Source organism: Chiloscyllium plagiosum, unplaced genomic scaffold (genome assembly GCF_037043375.1).
Source record: "Chiloscyllium plagiosum isolate Xiang-an unplaced genomic scaffold, Cpla_swu_hap1 HiC_scaffold_39, whole genome shotgun sequence".
Lineage (NCBI taxonomy): Eukaryota > Metazoa > Chordata > Chondrichthyes > Orectolobiformes > Hemiscylliidae > Chiloscyllium > Chiloscyllium plagiosum.
The window spans coordinates 36,501,451-36,520,445 of record NW_028270177.1 but is presented as its reverse complement, the minus strand read 5'-3'; the positions used below and the strand labels follow the sequence as shown (position 1 = coordinate 36,520,445).

Sequence of the window (18,995 nt, the reverse complement as noted above, 5' to 3'; positions counted from 1 at the left end):
TGATCATCTTATAAACCTCTATCAAGTCACCCCTCATCCTTCGCCATTCCAATGAGAAAAGGCCTAGCACTCTCAACCTACCCTCGTACGACCTATTCTCCATTCCAGGCAACATCCTGGTAAATCTTCTCTGCACCCTCTCCAAAGCTTCCACATCTTTCCTAAAGTGAGGCGACCAGAACTGCACACAGTACTCCAAATGTGGCCTAACCAAGGTCCTGTACAGCTCCAACATCACCTCACGACTCTTGAATTCAATCCCTCTGCTAATGAATGCTAATACACCATAGGCCTTCTTACAAGCTCTATCCACCTGAGTGGCAACTTTCAAAGATCTATGAACATAGACCCCAAGATCCCTCTGTTCCTCCACCTCACTAAGAACCCTACCGTTAATCCTGTATTCCGCATTCTTATTTGTCCTTCCAAAATGGACAACCTCACATTTGACAGGGTTGAACTCCATCTGCCACTCCTCAGCCCAGCTCTGCATCATATCGAAGTTCCTTTACAGCCAACAACAGCCCTCCTCACTATCCACAACTCCACCAATCTTCGTATCATCTGCAAATTTACCCTTCGACTCCCTCTTCCAAGTCATTAATAAAAATTACAAACAGCAGAGGACCCAGAACTGATCCCTGCGGAACTCCACTTGTAACTGGGCTCCAGGCTGAATATTTACCATCTACCACCACTCTCTGACTTCGACCGGTTAGCCAGTTTTCTATCCAACTGGCCAAATTTCCCTCTATTCCATGCCTCCTGACTTTCCGCATAAGCTTACCATGGGGAACCTTATCAAATGCCTTACTAAAACCCATGTAAACTACATCCACTGCTCTACCCTCATCCACATGCTTGGTCACCTCCTCAAAGAATTCAATAAGACTTGTAAGGCAAGACCTATCCCTCACAAATCCGTGCTGGCTGTCCCTAATCAAGCAGTGTCTTTCCAGATACTCATAAATCCTATCCCTCAGTACCCTTTCCATTACTTTGCCTACCACCCAAGTAAGACTAACTGGCCTGTAATTCCTGGGGTTATCCCTATTCCCTTTTTTGAACAGGGGCACAACATTCGCCACTCTCCAGTCCCCTGGTACCACCCCCGTTGACAGTGAAGACAAAAAGATCATTGCCAACGGTTCTGCAATTTCATCTCGCTTCCCACATAATCCTAGGATATATCCCGTCAGGCCCGGGGGACTTGTCTATCCTCAAGTTATTCAAAATGTCCAACACATCTTCCTTCCTAACAAGTATCTCCTCTAGCTTACCAGTCCGTTTCACACTCTCCTCTTCAACAATATGGTCCCTCTCGTTTGTAAATACTGAAGAAAAGTACTCATTCAAGACCTCTCCTATCTCTTCCGACTCAATACACAGTCTCCCACTACTGTCCTTGATCGGACCTACTCTCGTTCTCGTCATTCTCATGTTTCTTACATACGCATAAAATGCCTTGGGGTTATCCTTGATCCTATCCGCCAAATGCTTATCTCATTTCTCATTACAGCGCTGATCCCTTCCTTCACCAGCAGGGCCACACCACCTCCGTTTCCTTTCAGTCTATGTTTCCGAAATGCTGAGGACCCTCGGATACTCAATTCCTGAACCTGGTCTCCTTGTCACCGTGCCACAATAATCGCTACCAAATCATACCCTTTTGTTTTCTATTTCTGCCATTAACTCATTAATTTTGTTAGAATGCTTTGTGCATTTAGATACAAAGCTTTTAAGTTTGTTCTACAGGTAAGTTTTCCTACTCTTTTATAATTCCTTGGTGCATAGGCGTTCACCTGATCCATCCCTTCCCTTTATTGTCTGGTAACCGTGTGCCACATCGCTAACCTGCACTCTTACCTCCTCCTTCAATGTGGGTTTTCTAATTTCCCCTCCAACTGAACCCCACCCCATTTAAGTTAAAGCCTATCTGCAGTCCTAGTCATGCAAATCGCTAGGATTCTGGTCCCAGCACCAATTAGCTTGTGGTTTAGGTAGTAATCCAGAGATCATTAACTTTTTGGTTGTGCTTTTTAATTTAGCTCCTAGCTGTTGGCAGACCCTCTGCCCGGGTTTTATCTACCTTGTTGGTACCCATGTGGACCATGAGCACTGCGTCTTTACCCTCCCACTCCAAGTTCCTCTGCAGCCCAGATGAGACACCCCGAATCCGACCAGTAGGTTGTCAACACAACTTGCGGGACTCTCGATCCTGGTCACAGAGAACGGTGTCTGTGCCTCTAACTATACTGTCCCCCAACTACAACAACATTTTCCCTCCACTTGGATAGCTCCCTGCACCATGGTGCTGCGGTCAGGCAGCTCATTCTCCCTGCAATCCCCATTCCCGTTCACGGAGGGAGCAATACTCTGGATCTCTCTAATGGCCTCATGTTGCCTTTCTAAACTAAAAACCTTTTACCTCTGAGGTGTACATCTTCCTCTATTCACTGTCGATTCATCCTTTGTCAAGATGACTTCTAAACAAGATCAGTTCCGAAGGATTCATTGCTCTAAGGGAGTTAGGCTCACAGCATTATAATTAGGTCATTAATCTAAGCCCTGTATAAATAGTCTCACTGCTGGACTGTGGAATCAGGGAATTATACATCTTCAAATATCGAACTCAGCTCCAAAACTCTTAGAAGATAAATGGAAGTTATAAACACCCAAATGAATTGAATTAAGCGAGCATGTTCATAATCTTCTGATCAAGTGAACGAGGAACAGAGTTCTGAAGCTTCTACAGTAATTACGTGGAAATGAGGGAATGATGTAATTAGGATATTATTTTAACAGTGGTGTTTAATGCAACAAACATACATCAGTTGGAACATGATTGATCACAAAGTATCAGCAGCATTTTACTGAGCTAATTAAGCTAATGATTTCTTGATACCTCAATATTTAACCCAATTAAAAGGTAAGTAATAATGTTCATTACAAATTCGCGCCTCATGAACACAGGGTTTATACAGTGCACTGACCTTGAAGCACGGAAGACCTGCTGATGTGGAACATTACAGGTCAAGACTGCCCAGCTCCTTAAATACATGAGGCCAATCAGTTTGAGAACATTGAATGCTGGGAGACACGGGGAGAAGAAAGCACCCATCCTAAAGATTGAAGGAAATAAGAAAAGCTGGAAATCTGAGGTAAAAATGTGCTGGCAATGTCCAGTAGGACAGTCAGTATCTGAGGAGGAAGAAACTACATTGGGTTATCAAAATCTTTCAGAAGACCCTACATCTTAAATATTAACTAGGCGTCCCTTTTCCCAGATATTGACTGAACTGCTGCTTATTTCCAACGGCATACATTTTTAGTTGAGAGTGTCAACTGGAATGTTTTATTACACAGAAGGTACAAAGCAGGAACACACCACTCATTTCATCTTAATCACACTATGCTGTCCTGTTTTGCACATATCTTTCACCCCTTTTTCCTCCATCCATTATACCTAAACTTCAATGTTGATTTCGTTTCTTTCTCAACCACTAACCCTGAAAAATATCCCACAGACTCTCTCTGTAGTGAATGTGTTTCTTCTGTCCTACATTTCTAGCATTTAATCCTGTATCTGTGCTCCCAATATTCTATTGAACCAATCCGGTTTCTCCATACTGACCTGATTCCAGTCTTTTGTAATATTTAATATAGGGCCACAAAAAAGGTGCCGAGATAATGGTCACATATCTGCTCAAATTTCAAATTGTTACTGATTTTTCTTTTCGAAAGTGGGTAGTGGCAAAATCTGATAACCATCTCAGTAATGTGACATGGCTTCATCATCTGCGCAGTTTTGGAGTAATTCTAACATTTGTCAGAGGTGCATTTGTCAGTTGCTGCTGCAGGGTCAAGAGACCGTGAGATGGGAACAAATGTCACCAGATGGAGCTGTTGAACCCATCTTCGGATGTGAATTCTTAACAAAAAGAGATGCCTTGGACAAAGCCATCACACACAAACCTAAATGACCCAAGCACAAAACCCATTACATTCGTAGGTTCTTGATGACCAAGGGGATGAAAGATTATCTGGGATATGCAGGAATGGAAAGCTGAGGTTACAATCAGATCAGCTTATTGAATGAATGAACAAGTGGATGCTTTTATTGTCACGTGTATTTTAGATAGTAGATAGATACCCTACAGTATGGATTTTATAAATACAGTGTAATACAGTGAAAGGCTCCCACTGTCGCCACGATTCCAGTGCCACTTTGAAAAGTTTAAGAATAAATTTAAAATACAAAAAAGATATAACTGAAAGAGAGTCCACTACCTGTGCACACCAGCCACTGCCATGCTCTGCATTGTGATGACGCCACCTTCGTACTGCCTTCCTCAATTATGCCGATGCTGCTATGAGGGAGCTCTCTCCAGAGGGGTAAACAGAAGCAAAAACGAGAAAAAAATGAAAAAACAGAAAAGCAGATGGAATGGATGATGCCCAGCACAGGAGGCCAGATGCTGCGTACTCCATTGCTGGAATATCAGAGCAGGCTTGATGGGCCAAGTGGCCCATTCATGTTCCTTAGTTGCATATTAAGAGTACACAAGCAAGGAAGTTATTAGAAACTTGTGTAAAACACTGGCCTGGCCTCAACTGAAGCACATTCACAGTTCTGGTCACTGTACATTTGGAGGGATGTGAAAGCCGTTAGAGAGAGTGAATGAATGAACGAGGATTCATTGTCACTTGTGTAAAACACAAGGAGCAGCTTCAGCTGTTGCTGCAATCCAGCGCCATTTGAATGCTTCAAGAACAAAAAGGCAAAGTTGAAAGAAAGTCCATCTTCACTCTGCCACCTCCACCATGGGTCCACAGGCCCGAGCGAGCAGACAGCGATACCCACTCTGCCACCTGTGGTGCACCCACCAACATTGGAGCTGCCATTCTTCACTGATGGGCCCACCACAACCAGGAGTCCCCAGCTCCGGGTCCACCACAACCAGGAGTCCCCAGCTCCGGGCCCACCACAACCAGGAGTCCCCAGCTCCGGGCCCACCACAACCAGGAGTCCCCAGCTCTGGGCCCACCACAACCAGGAGTCCCCAGCTCTGGGCCCACCACAACCAGGAGTCCCCAGCTCTGGGCCCACCACAACCAGGAGTCCCCAGCTCTGGGCCCACCACAACCAGGAGTCCCCAGCTCTGGGCCCACCACAACCAGGAGTCCCCAGCTCTGGGCCCACCACAACCAGGAGTCCCCAGCTCTGGGCCCACCACAACCAGGAGTCCCCAGCTCTGGGCCCACCACAACCAGGAGTCCCCAGCTCTGGGCCCACCACAACCAGGAGTCCCCAGCTCTGGGCCCACCACAACCAGGAGTCCCCAGCTCTGGGCCCACCACAACCAGGAGTCCCCAGCTCTGGGCCCACCACAACCAGGAGTCCCCAGCTCTGGGCCCACCACAACCAGGAGTCCCCAGCTCTGGGCCCACCACAACCAGGAGTCCCCAGCTCTGGGCCCACCACAACCAGGAGTCCCCAGCTCTGGGCCCACCACAACCAGGAGTCCCCAGCTCTGGGCCCACCACAACCAGGAGTCCCCAGCTCTGGGCCCACCACAACCAGGAGTCCCCAGCTCTGGGCCCACCACAACCAGGAGTCCCAGCTCCGGGCCCACCACAACCAGGAGTCCCCAGCTCTGGGCCCACCACAACCAGGAGTCCCCAGCTCTGGGCCCACCACAACCAGGAGTCCCCAGCTCTGGGCCCACCACAACCAGGAGTCCCCAGCTCTGGGCCCACCACAACCAGGAATCCCCAGCTCTGGGCCCACCACAACCAGGAATCCCCAGCTCTGGGCCCACCACAACCAGGAATCCCAGCTCCGGGCCCACCACAACCAGGAGTCGCGAGCTCTGGGCCCACCACAACCAGGGGTCCCCAGCTCCGGGTCCACCACAACCAGGAGTCCCCAGCTCCGGGCCCACCACAACCAGGAGTCCCCAGCTCCGGGTCCACCACAACCAGGAGTCCCCAGCTCCGGGCCCACCACAACCAGGAGTCCCCAGCTCCGGGTCCACCACAACCAGGAGTCCCCAGCTCCGGGCCCACCACAACCAGGAGTCCCCAGCTCCGGGCCCACCACAACCAGGAGTCCCCAGCTCCGGGCCCACCACAACCAGGAGTCCCCAGCTCCGGGCCCACCACAACCAGGAGTCCCCAGCTCCAGGCCCAACACAACCAGCAGTCCCTGCTCCGGGCCCACCACAACCAGCAGTCCCCAGCTCAGGGCCCACCACAACCAGCAGTCCCCAGCTCCGGGCCCACCAGAACCAGGAGTCCTCTGCACCGGGCCCACCACAACCAGGAGTCCCCAGCTCCGGGCCCACCACAACCAGGAGTCCCCAGCTCCGGGCCCACCACAATCAGGAGTCCCCAGCTCCGGGCCCACCACAACCTGGAGTCCCTGCTCGGGGCCCACCACAACCAGGAGTCCCTGCTCCGGGCCCACCACAACCGGGGGTCCCCGCTCCGGGCCCACCACAACCTGGAGTCCCTGCTCGGGGCCCACCACAACCAGACGTCCCCGCTCCGGGCCCACCACAACCAGATGTCCCCAGTCTGGCCCCAACAGAACTAGGAGTCCCCAGCTCCGCGCCCACTACAACAGGGAGTCCCTGCTCCGGACCCACCACAACCAGCAGTCCCTGCTCCGGGCCTACCACAGCCAGGAGTCCCCAGCTCCGGGCCCACCACAACCAGGAGTCCTCTGCACCAGGCCCACCACAACCAGGAGTCCCCAGCTCCGGGCCCACCACAACCAGGAGTCCCCAGCTCCGGGCCCACCACAACCAGGAGTCCCCAGCTCCGGGCCCACCACAACCAGGAGTCCCCAGCTCCGGGCCCACCACAACCAGGAGTCCCCAGCTCCGGGCCCACCACAACCTGGAGTCCCAGCTCCGGGCCCACCACAACCAGGAGTCCCAACTCCGAGCTCACCACAACCAGGAGTCCCCAGCTCCGGGCCCACCAGGACCAGGAGTCCCCAGCTCCGGGCCAACCACAACCAGGAGTCCCAGCTCCGGGCCCACCACAACCAGGAGTCCCAGCTCCGGGCCCACCACAACCGGGGGTCCCCAGCTCCGGGCCCACCATAATCAGGAGTCCCCTGCTCCGGGCCCACCACAACTAGGAGTCCCCAGCTCCGGGCCCACCACAACCAGGAGTCCCCTGCTCCGGGCCCACCACAACCAGGAGTCCCCAGCTCCGGGCCCACCACAACCAGGAGTCCCCGCTCCGGGCCCACCATAATCAGGAGTCCCCAGCTCCGGGCCCACCACAACCAGGAGTCCCCTGCTCCGGGCCCACCACAACCAGGAGTCCCCAGCTCCGGGCCCACCACAACCTGGAGTCCCCGCTCTGGGCCCTCCACAACCAGCAGTTCCTGCTCCGGGCCAACCACAACCGCGGTCCCTGCTCCGGGTCCACCATAACCGGGGGTCCCCAGCTCCGGGCCCACCACAACCAGAATCCCCCAGCTCCGGTCCCACCACAACTAGGAGTCCCCAGCTCCGGGCCCACCACAACCAGGAGTCCCCAGCTCCGGGCCCACCACAACCAGGAGTCCCCAGCTCCGGGCCCACCACAACTAGGAGTCCCCAGCTCCGGGCCCACCACAACCAGGAGTCCCCTGCTCCGGGCCCACCACAACCAGGAGTCCCCAGCTCTGGGCCCACCACAACCTGGAGTCCCCAGCTCTGGGCCCACCACAACCAGGAGTCCCTGCTCCGGGCCCACCACAACCAGGAGTCCCCGCTCTGGGCCCTCCACAACCAGCAGTTCCTGCTCCGGGCCAACCACAACCGGGGGTCCCTGCTCCGGGTCCACCACAACCGGGGGTCCCTGCTCCGGGTCCACCACAACCGGGGGTCCCCAGCTCCGGGCCAACCACAACCAGGAGTCCCCAGCTCCACTACAATTGCCGCCCACCAAACTAGGCTTGGCTCCAACGCCAGGCAGCCATCTTGTCAAGAATCCCTCTCAGGCTGCCCACCTCAGTGAGATCACCCCCTCCACCGCTACTGACAGGAAGACAAATGAACAAAAAGACAGACAAAAAGGGTTAAGGAAGAAAGGAGGAAGTGACCATCTGGAGTGGATGGGCCCCAAAAGCCCGAATGCTGCCTATGCGCTGCCATCTTGGAAAAGTGCAGGAAAGGAGAATAATTCCAGGGTTGAGGAACCTCAGTTAGGAGATAGATTGGAGACAGCTCTTTGAGAAGAAGTGGTTGAGAAGAAACGTGATGGATGCATTCAAAACATCGAGGGGTCTCGGCAGGGTAAAACAGGAGAATCTGTCCTCACCGATGGAAGGATTGCGGACCAGATACAAGGTAAATCGCCTCAAGAAGAAATAGTGACATGAGGGGAAGAAACATTTTCATGAAATGAGTGATTAGAGTGTGGTCCAAGAGTGTGGTCAATTGCGATTTTCAGAAAGGAAATTGGATAGTTATTTGAAAAGACAAACCGTGAGGTGCTACGGGACAAAGGTAGGGCAGTGGCAGGAGATAAGCTGCTGCTTCAGAGGGCCACCACAGATACAATGTGCCGAATGGACTGCTTCAGTGTTCCAACCAATCCGTGGTTTAGTGGGAACTGCACTAAACTCTGATCTTATCAACCTTTTCCTCATAATATTTACAATTTTGTTGTTTGCATTTACATTAATAGGACTGAACCTCCCAGCATTTTGGACATAGACCAGTCAGGATTTAACTGAACAGTGGAGTAGATTTATGGGGTTGAAAGGTCATCTGTTTTTCTTATGTTTTGGTTTCAATGCAATTGGTTTGTCCCAAGGGCCCACGAGGAACAGATCACCCTCTCATATGTTTTTGCTACGTACCATATCATTCCCTGATTATATATCAGATGTAAAACATTCTCAGCAATCTTGAATTCTCCGTACTCAGGCTGCAAGAGATTTGAAATGCAAAGTGAGAACATGATGCGATAAGTGGTGAAGATGGTACAATGTTCAAATCTGCACAATACTCACAAATTTACTCTCTAGATCCCAGCACCAACAATCACTCAGGAATCGCACAAACAGCCCTCGAATGAAGTCAATGAGTAAGATGCTACCCACAGTAAAAAGCATATCGATAATAGACAGCTTCAGCATCTCCTGAAGACAGAAACAGCTGATTAGTTGACTTGTGCTGAACATATGAACAATGGGTATTTAGGAATAGCTTGCTATTAGGATTAAATGAATTATGAATGGTTTTATTGTTGTGTGACAGAGTTTATTATTTAGAATGCTCAGCATGTAGCCAATTAAATGAGCTTTTCAATGAGTAATGGATTGTGCCTTCTTCTTATGGTTAGCCCTGTTCAGTTTGGAATCAGAGAGTATAGGGTTCGAGCCCCAGTTCAGGCAGACAGTCTCAGTGTGGAGCAAATGTGGCTGCATCAAAACTGCAGTGCACTGCCTATGGGTACAGAATCCCTAAAGCGTGCAAACAGGCCATTTGGTCCAACAAGTCCACACTGGCCTTGTGAAGACTATCCCATTCTCCTAGCCTATCACTCTACATTTACCCCCGACTAATGCATCTAACCTACACATCCCCGAACATTACGGACAATTTAGCATGGACAATTCACCTAAGCTGCACATCTTCTGGATTGTGAAACCGGAGCACCCGGAGGAAACCCACACAGACACGGGGACAATGCACAAACTCCACACGGACAGTCGCCCGAGGCTGGAATCGAACCAGAGTCTCTGGTGCTGTGAGACAGCGGTGCTAACCACTGAGTCACCCTGCCATATACTGGCAGCACAGTCAACGGAGTAACTCAAAAGGGCATGGAATAATTATTTAAACAAAAAAACAGGCACAGAGAAAAGGCAGGAGAATGGGGGGGGGGGGGGGAGAGCTGGGGAAAGGAGGCAAGCAGATGCACAGCACTGTTGGGAATGTGCAAGAGGAGCAGTTTGTGGTTTAGGAGGTCACATGATAAGGCTTCCACGGACGCATGGAAAACTGTAAAGTTACTGGGAATGTCCAGTCACAAACCTGCCCAACGTAGGTTTCCCAACATTGATCCTGCTGTGACAATATGTTGTAATCAAACAGAGCCGTCCTGTTATACTTGATGAGTGGTTTCGTTTTGTTGTCCTCTGAACCGAAGGAGCTGTTCTGCCTCAGTCTAATCTCAGGGACGATGGTCGAGAGGCTCTCTTCCTCAGGGAGAGCTCTGGTTGCTAAAAACGCTGTCCCCGTATCATTGGAATTATCCTGCAGCAAATGGTTCAGTTCCAACAGGAAGATTCGGTAATCTTGGAGAAATATTTTGCTCCATTCCTTCCATTTAATTTCTATTCACACAGTTCACAATCTGTCAGATTTGCTTTCACTTTAGATTTTGGACAAATTTTAAAACAGGCAAAAGAATATGCATTCACACTGCAACGACATGTTGTCTCAATGCATTTTATGGCCACTGTGCTTTGAAAGTGTAGTCAGTGTTGTAACTGAGAAATAAGCATACAGCAAACTTCCACAAATAGCAACCACTAGGAGGCGGAAGAGGCATTTTTGATTCGGGTATACATTAGATTCCCTGCAGTGTGGAAACAGGCCCTTCGGCCCAACCAGTCCACACTGGCCCTCCAAAGAGTAACCCACTCAGACCCATCTCCCACTGACTAATGCACCTAACACTCCGGGCAATTTAGCATGGCCAATTCACCTGACCTGCACATCTTTGGATTCTGGGAGGAAGGGCTCATGCTCGAAACGTCAATTCTCCTGCTCCTTGGATGCTGCCTGACCTGCTGCACTTTTCCAGCAACACATTTTCAGCTCTGATCTCCAGCCCTCACTTTCTCCATTGTGGGAGGAAACCGGAGCACCCGGAGGAAACCCACGCAGACACGGGGAGAATGTGCAAATTCCACACAGACAGTCGCCCCGAGGCTGGAATCGAACCTGGGACCCTGGTGCTGTGAGGCAGCAGTTGCTAACCACTGAGCCACCGACATTGCTGCTATCCTCAGAGAGGATATTCCTGGGGGAATGTCCAGTGAAACTGTATGGGTGGAACTGAGAAACAGGAAGGGGATGGTCACCTTAATGGGATTGTACTATAGGTCCCCTCATGGTCAGTGGGAAAGTGAGGAGCAAATATGTTGGGAGATCTTGGGTAGCTCTAACAGTTGGGTTGTAAAAGCAGGACATTTTAACTTTCCAAACATTGACTGGGGCTGCGACAGTATTAAGAGCTTGAATGGGGAGGAATTTGTTAAATGCGTTCGAGAAATTTTTTGTTTATTAAAATGGAGATATACCTACCAGGGAAGCAAGACGTGACCCTCTCCTGGATAATAAGATTGAGGTCCGAAACAAATACATGGCGTCGGTGATGGAGTCATAGAGATGGACAGAATGGCAACACACCCTTCGGTCCAACTCATTCAGAGTCCAACCAGATATCCAAAACTAATCGAGATCCATTTACCAGGGCGTGGGCCATTCCCCTTGAAACCCTTCCTAACATATACCCAGCCAGACAGCTTTTAAATGTTGTAATTGTATCAGCCTGCACCACTTCCTCCGGCAGCTCATTTCAGACATGCAACACCCTGGAAAGAGTGAAGCCTGAAACATCGAATCTCTTGCTGCCTGGCCTGCTGTGTTTATCACGGGCATCCCCACTCTGGTAGCTCATCAAAGGCAAGGAATTGGTGGACAATGATCTCAGGGAAGGGAGTGTCAAATTTCAAAGCCAAGTTGTTAGCAAAAAGGAAGTGGTGTTGTGCATCTTACAACGAATCAAAGTAGCTAAGTCCTGACGGGATCTATCCGAGAATATTGAGGGAGGAAAGACAACAAATTGCTGGAACACAGACAGACATCTTTGTATCCTCTCTGGCCACAGGTGAGGTAACAGAGGATAGAAGAACAGCCAGCGTTGTCCCACTGTTTCAGAGGGGAAGCAGGGATAATACTGGAAGTTACAGCCTGTAAGAACATGGCCTTCATCTTCAGCAGCAGGAGTGGGGAGAGTGAGGAGCTGAGAGGGAAAGTGAGGAGCTGAGAGGGAGAGTGAGAAGCTGAGAGGGAGCGGGGAGATTGAGGAGCTGAGAGGGAGCGGGGAAAGTGAGGAGCTGAGAGGGAGCGGGGAGAGTGAGGAGCTGAGAGGGAGTGGGGAGATTGAGGAGCTGAGGGGGAGAGTGAGGAGCTGAGAGGGAGCGGGGAGAGTGAGGAGCTGAGAGGGAGCGGGGAGAGTGAGGAGCTGAGAGGGAGTGGGGAGATTGAGGAGCTGAGAGGGAGTGGGGAGATTGAGGAGCTGAGGGGGAGAGTGAGGAGCTGAGAGGGAGCGGGGAGAGTGAGGAGCTGAGAGGGAGCGGGGAGAGTGAGGAGCTGAGAGCGAGTGGGGAGATTGAGGAGCTGAGAGGGAGAGTGAGGAGCTGAGAGGGAGCGGGGAGAGTGAGGAGCTGAGAAGGAGCGGGAAAAGTGAGGAGCTGAGAGGGAGCGGGGAGAGTGAGGAGCTGAGTGGGGAGAGAGAGGAGCTGAGTGGGGAGAGAGAGGAGCTGAGAGGGGAGAGAGAGGAGCCGAGTGGGAGCGGGGAGAGTGAGGAGCCGAGTGGGAGCGGGGAGAGTGAGGAGCCGAGTGGGAGCGGGGAGAGTGAGGAGCTGAGAGGGAGAGTGAGGAGCTGAGTGGGAGAGTGAGGAGCTGAGTGGGAGAGTGAGGAGCTGAGTGGGAGCGGGGAGAGTGAGGAGCTGAGAGGGAGAGTGACGAGCTGAGTGGGAGCGGGGAGAGTGAAGAGCTGAGAGGGAGCGGGGAGAGTGAGGAGCTGAGAGGGAGAGTGAGGAGCCGAGTTGGAGCAGGGAGAGTGAGGAGCTGAGAGGGAGAGTGAGGAGCTGAGTGGGAGTGGGGAGAGTGAGGAGCTGAGTGGGAGTGGGGAGAGTGAGGAGGTGAGAGAGAGAGGGGAGAGTGAGGAGGTGAGAGGGAGAGTGAGGAGCTGAGAGGGAGTGGGGAGAGAGAGGAGCTGAGAGGGAGAGTGAGGAGCTGAGTGGGAGAGTGAGGAGCTGAGAGGGAGCGGGGAGAGTGAGGAGCTGAGAGGGAGTGGGGAGAGTGAGGAGCTGAGAGGGACAGTGAGGAGCTGAGTGGGGAGAGTGAGAAGATGAGTGGGAGAGTGAGGAGTTGAGTGGGAGAGTGAGGAGCTGAGTGGGAGCGGGGAGAGTGAGGAGCTGAGAGGGAACGGGGAGAGTGAGGAGCTGAGTGGGAGAGTGAGGAGCTGAGTGGGGAGAGTGAGAAGATGAGTGGGAGAGTGAGGAGCTGAGTGGGGAGAGTGAGAAGATGACTGGGAGAGTGAGGAGCTGAGTGGGAGTGGGGAGAGTGAGGAGCTGAGAGGGAGTGGGGAGAGTGAGAAGCTGAGTGGGAGAGTGAGGAGCTGAGAGGGAGTGGGGAGAGTGAGGAGCTGAGTGGGAGAGTGAGGAGCTGAGAGGGAGTGGGGAGAGTGAGGAGCTGAGAGGGAGAGTGAGGAGCTGAGAGGGAGTGGGGAAAGTGAGGAGCTGAGAGGGAGAGTGAGGAGCTGAGTGGGGAGAGTGAGAAGATGAGTGGGAGAGTGAGGAGCTGAGTGGGAGTGGGGAGAGTGAGGAGCTGAGAGGGAGTGGGGATAGTGAGGAGCTGAGTGGGAGTGTGAGGAGCTGAGTGGGAGCGGGGAGAGTGAGGAGCTGAGTGGGAGTGTGAGGAGCTGAGAGGGAGAGTGAGGAGCTGAAATGGTGCGGGGAGAGTGAGGAGCTGAGAGGGAGCGGGGAGAGTGAGGAGCTGAGAGGGAGTGGAGAGAGTGAGGAGCTGAGAGGGAGTGGGGAGAGTGAGGAGCTGAGAGGGAGAGTGAGGAGCTGAGAGGGAGAGTGAGGAGTTGAGAGGGAGCGGGGAGAGTGAGGAGTTGAGTGGGAGAGTGAGGAGCTGAGTGGGAGTGGGGAGAGTGAGGAGCTGAGAGGGAGCGGGGAGAGTGAGGAGCTGAGTGGGAGCGGGGAGAATGAGGAGCTGAGAGGGAGAGGGGAGAGTGAGGAGGTGAGTGGGAGAGTGAGGAGCTGGGAGGGAGAGTGAGGAGCTGAGTGGGAGAGTGAGGAGCTGAGAGGGAGTGGGGAGAGTGAGGAGCTGAGAGGGAGTGGGGAAAGTGAGGAGCTGAGAGGGAGAGTGAGGAGCTGAGTGGGGAGAGTGAGGAGCTGAGTGGGGAGAGTGAGAAGATGAGTGGGGAGAGTGAGGAGCTGAGTGGGGAGAGTGAGATGAGTGGGAGAGTGAGGAGCTGAGAGGGAGTGGGGAGATTGAGGAGCTGAGAGGGAGAGTGAGGAACTGAGTGAGGAGAGTGAGAAGATGAGTGGGAGAGTGAGGAGCTGAGAGGGAGAGTGAGGAGCTGAGTGGGGAGAGTGAGAAGATGAGTGGGAGAGTGAGGAGTTGAGTGGGAGAGTGAGGAGTTGAGTGGGAGAGTGAGGAGCTGAGTGGAAGTGGGGAGAGTGAGGAGCTGAGTGGGAGAGTGAGGAGTTGAGTGGGAGCAGGGAGAGTGAGGAGCTGAGAGGGAGTGGGGAGAGTGAGGAGCTGAGAGGGAGAGTGAGGAGCTGAGAGGGAGCGGGGAGAGTGAGGAGCTGAGAGGGAGAGTGAGGAGTTGAGTGGGAGCAGGGAGAGTGAGGAGCTGAGAGGGAGTGGGGAGAGTGAGGAGCTGAGAGGGAGAGTGAGGAGCTGAGAGGGAGTGGGGAGAGTGAGGAGCTGAGAGGGAGAGTGAGGAGTTGAGTGGGAGCAGGGAGAGTGAGGAGCTGAGAGGGAGTGGGGAGAGTGAGGAGCTGAGAGGGAGAGTGAGGAGCTGAGATGGTGCAGGGAGAGTGAGGAGCTGAGTGGGAGAGTGAGGAGCTGAGAGGGAGTGGGGAGAGTGAGGAGCTGAGGGAGAGTGAGGAGCTGAGTGGGGAGAGTGAGAAGATGAGTGGGAGAGTGAGGAGCTGAGAGGGAGAGTGAGGAGCTGAGAGGGAGAGTGAGGTGCTGAGTGGGGAGAGTGAGGAGTTGAGTGGGAGCAGGGAGAGTGAGGAGCTGAGTGGGGAGAGTGAGGTGCTGAGTGGGAGAGTGAGGAGCTGAGAGGGAGAGTGAGGAGCTGAGAGGGGGTGGGGAGAGAGAGGAGCTGTGAGGGAGAGTGAGGAGCTGAGAGGGAGTGGGGAGAGAGAGGAGCTGAGTGGGGAGAGTGAGGAGTTGAGTGGGAGCAGGGAGAGTGAGGAGCTGAGAGGGAGTGGGGAGAGTGAGGAGCTGAGAGGGAGAGTGAGGAGCTGAGATGGTGCGGGGAGAGTGAGCAGCTGAGTGGGAGAGTGAGGAGCTGAGAGGGAGTGGAGAGAGTGAGGAGCTGAGAGGGAGAGTGAGGAGCTGAGTGGGGAGAGTGAGAAGATGAGTGGGAGAGTGAGGAGCTGAGAGGGAGAGTGAGGAGCTGAGAGGGAGAGTGAGGAGCTGAGTGGGGAGAGTGAGGTGCTGAGTGGGAGAGTGAGGAGTTGAGTGGGAGCAGGGAGAGTGAGGAGCTGAGAGGGAGTGGGGAGAGTGAGGAGCTGAGTGGGAGAGTGAGGAGTTGAGTGGGAGCAGGGAGAGTGAGGAGCTGAGAGGGAGTGGGGAGAGTGAGGAGCTGAGAGGCAGAGTGAGGAGCTGAGAGGGAGTGGGGAGAGAGAGGAGCTGTGAGGGAGAGTGAGGAGCTGAGAGGGAGTGGGGAGAGAGAGGAGCTGAGTGGGAGAGTGAGGAGTTGAGTGGGAGCAGGGAGAGTGAGGAGCTGAGAGGGAGTGGGGAGAGTGAGGAGCTGAGAGGGAGAGTGAGGAGCTGAGAGGGAGTGGGGAGAGTGAGGAGCTGAGAGGGAGAGTGAGGAGCTGAGAGGGAGAGTGAGAAGATGAGTGGGAGAGTGAGGAGCTGTGAGGGAGTGGGGAGAGAGAGGAGCTGAGTGGGAGTGGGGAGAGAGAGGAGCTGAGTGGGAGCAGTCGAATTGCGCTCTGTCAAGGTGAGTGAACCGATATATTTGGCAGACGTTACATGTGTAGAGTCTCCCACCCCCCCCCTCCACCTTTAACCAAAAAAAAAGACACTGTGATGTGTTGATATGGTAAGGGGTTTCTTTTATTTTATGGTGTGATTGCTAAAAACGTTTCTTTTCCATTTATCTCAGTTCAGACTAAGTGAAGGTTCAGATTAAAAATAGCAGGAGATCCCAGAGCCGTGTTCTGCTCCTCGTGCTCAATGTGGGAGCTCAGGGACGTGGCCGATGTCAGGAATTGTGTCCAGCTCTTGTTTGATGATATGATTGGTCTGCAGTTGCGGATGGACTCACTGTGGAGCATCCGCCATTCTGAGGAGGTCGTGGAGAGCACGTTTAGTGATTCGGTCACACCGCAGATTAGGGTTGCTGAGGGAGAAAGGGAATGGGTGACCGAAAGGCAGAGAAAGAGTAGGAAGTCAGTGCAGGTGTCCCCTCCGGTCAGCTGTTGGAAGGTAAATCCCCATTTGATATGGGGATTAGAGTGCAGGATTAGACATGTCTCTGTGAAAATGAAGGATAGAAATGGCAAGTTTAGGGAGCCATGGATGACAATTGAAGGGGTCATGAAATATCTTTAGCAAACAGGGTTAAGGAAAACCCCAAAGCCTTTTATTCATATATAAGGAGCAATAGGTTAACTTGAGAAAGGGTTGGCCCACTCAAGGACAAAGGAGGGAAGTTATGCGTGGAGTCAGAGAAAATGGGTGAGATTCTTAATGAGTACTTTGCATGGGTATTCACCGAGGAAAGGGACATGCCGGATGTTGAAGTTAGGGATAGATCTTTGAAAACTCCAGGTCAAGTCGGCATAAGGAGGGACAAAGTGTTGGGTATTCTAAAAGACATTAAGGTGGACAACTCCCCAGGTCCGGATGCGATCTATCCCAAGTTACTGAGGGAAGCAAGAGAGGAAATAGTTGGGGCCTTAACAGAAAACTTTGCAGCATCTTCGAACACGGATGAGGTCCCAGAGGACTGGAGAATTGCAAATATTGCCCCCTTGTTTAAGAAGGGTAGCAGGGATAACCAAGTAATTATGGACGGGTGACCCTGACCCTGGTAGGGAAGCTGCTGGAGATGATACTGAGGGATAGGATCTATTCCCATTTGGAAGAAAATGGGCTTATCAGTGATAGGCAGCATGGCTTTGTGCAGGGAAGGGCATGTCTTGCCAACTTAATAAAATTCCTTGAGGAAGTGATAAAGTTGATTGAGGAGGGAAGAGCTGTAGGTGTCAGAAATGTGGTCTTCAGTAAAGCGTTTGATATGTTCCCCATGGTAGGTTGATGGAGAAAGTGAAGTCACAAGAGGTCCAGGGTGTACTAGCCAGATGGATAGAGAACTGGCTGGGCAAGAGAGTGGTCATGGAAGGGAGTTTCTCAAAATGGAGACCGGTGACCAGTGGTGTTCCACAGGGATCCGAATTGGGACCATTGTTGTTTGTGACATACATAAATGATGTGGAGGAAGGTATAGGTGGTCTGATTGTCAAGTTTGCAGATGACACTAAGATTGCATGAAGGGGACTGTCAGAGAATGCAGCCGAATATAGATAGATTGGAGAGTTGGGCGGAGAAATGGCAGATGGAGTTCAATCCAGGTAAATGCGAGGTGATGCATTTTGGAAGAGCCAATTCAAGAATGAACTACACAGTAAATGGAAAAGCCCATCGGAAAATTGATGTGGAGAGACATCTGGGTGTTCAGGTCCATTGTACCTTGAAGGTGGCAACGCAGGTCGATAGAGTGGTCAAGGTGGCATACGGCATACTTTCCTTCATCGGACAGGGTATTGAGTACAGGAGTTGGCAGGTCATGTTACAGTTGTATAGGACTTTGGTTCGGCCACATTTGGAATACTGCGTACAGTTCTGGTCATCACATTACCAAAAGGATGTGGATGCTTTGGAGAGGGTGCAGAGGGGGTTCTCCAGGATATTGCCTGGTATGGAGGGCGCTAGCTATGAAGAGAGGTTGAATAGATAAGGATTATTTGGCAGGTGGGACTAGATTGGGTTGGGGTATCTGGTCGGCATGGATGGGTTGGACCAAAGGGTCTGTTTCCCTGTTGTACAACTCTATGACTCTATTAGGAAGATGGAGGTTGAGAGGGAACCTGATTGAGGTCTTCAAAATCATGAGAGGTATAGACAGGGTGGATAGCAAGAAGCTTTTTCCCCCAGTGTGCAGGACTCAATTACTAGGGGTCATGAGTTCAAAGTGAGAGGAGAAATGTTTGTGGGAGATATGCGTGGAAAGTTCTTTACGCAAAGGGCGGTGGGGGCCTGAAATGCGTTGCCAGTGGAGGTGGTAGAGTCGGGCACAATAGCATCATTTAAGATGTGTCTAGACGGATACATGAATGGGCAGGAAGCAAAGAGATACAGATCCTTAGAAAATAGGTGACAGGTTTAGATAGAGGATCTGGATCAGTGCAGGCTTGGAGGGTCGAAGGGCCTGTTCCTGTGTTGTAATTTTCTTTGTGCTTTGTCACGGGGAGGGAAAGTATTGGAATAGATTCTCAGGGACAAGATTGATACACATTTTGAAGCAAATGGACTCATTAGTGATAGACAACATGGCACTGTGTGGGGGAGGTCGCGCCTCACTAACTTGATCAAAGTGTTTGAGGAGGTGACAAAGATTATAGCACGGTGGCTCAGTGGTGAGCACTGCTGCCTCACAGGACCAAAGACCCGGGTTCGATTCCCACCTCGGGCGACTGACTGTGTGGAGTTTGCACATTCTCCCCGTGTCTGTGTGGTATCCCTCCGGGTGCTCCGATTTCCTCCCACAGTCCAAAGATGTGCGGGTCAGGGTGAATTACCTGTGCTAAGTAGCGCCCAGGATATGTAGATTTGGTGCTTTAGTCAGGGGTAATAGCGTAGAGGAATAGGTCTGGTTGGGTTACACTGCAGACGGTCGATGTGGACTTGTTGGGCCACACTATAGGGATTCTA

At 52.3% G+C, this 18,995-nt stretch overlaps 1 protein-coding gene across 1 annotated transcript in view; it reads right to left on the bottom strand.

The window, feature by feature from the left end:
* tmc3 (transmembrane channel like 3) overlaps positions 1 to 18,995 on the bottom strand; it is a 93,234-nt gene that overhangs the window by 36,908 nt on the left and 37,331 nt on the right. The window contains exons 13-16 of the mRNA XM_043677608.2: positions 10,047 to 10,268; positions 9,020 to 9,148; positions 8,867 to 8,934; positions 2,994 to 3,122 (exon numbers count right to left, since the gene is read on the bottom strand). Of these exons, the coding sequence (XP_043533543.2) occupies positions 2,994 to 3,122; positions 8,867 to 8,934; positions 9,020 to 9,148; positions 10,047 to 10,268 (548 nt within the window). The remainder of the gene's footprint in view (positions 1 to 2,993; positions 3,123 to 8,866; positions 8,935 to 9,019; positions 9,149 to 10,046; positions 10,269 to 18,995) is intronic.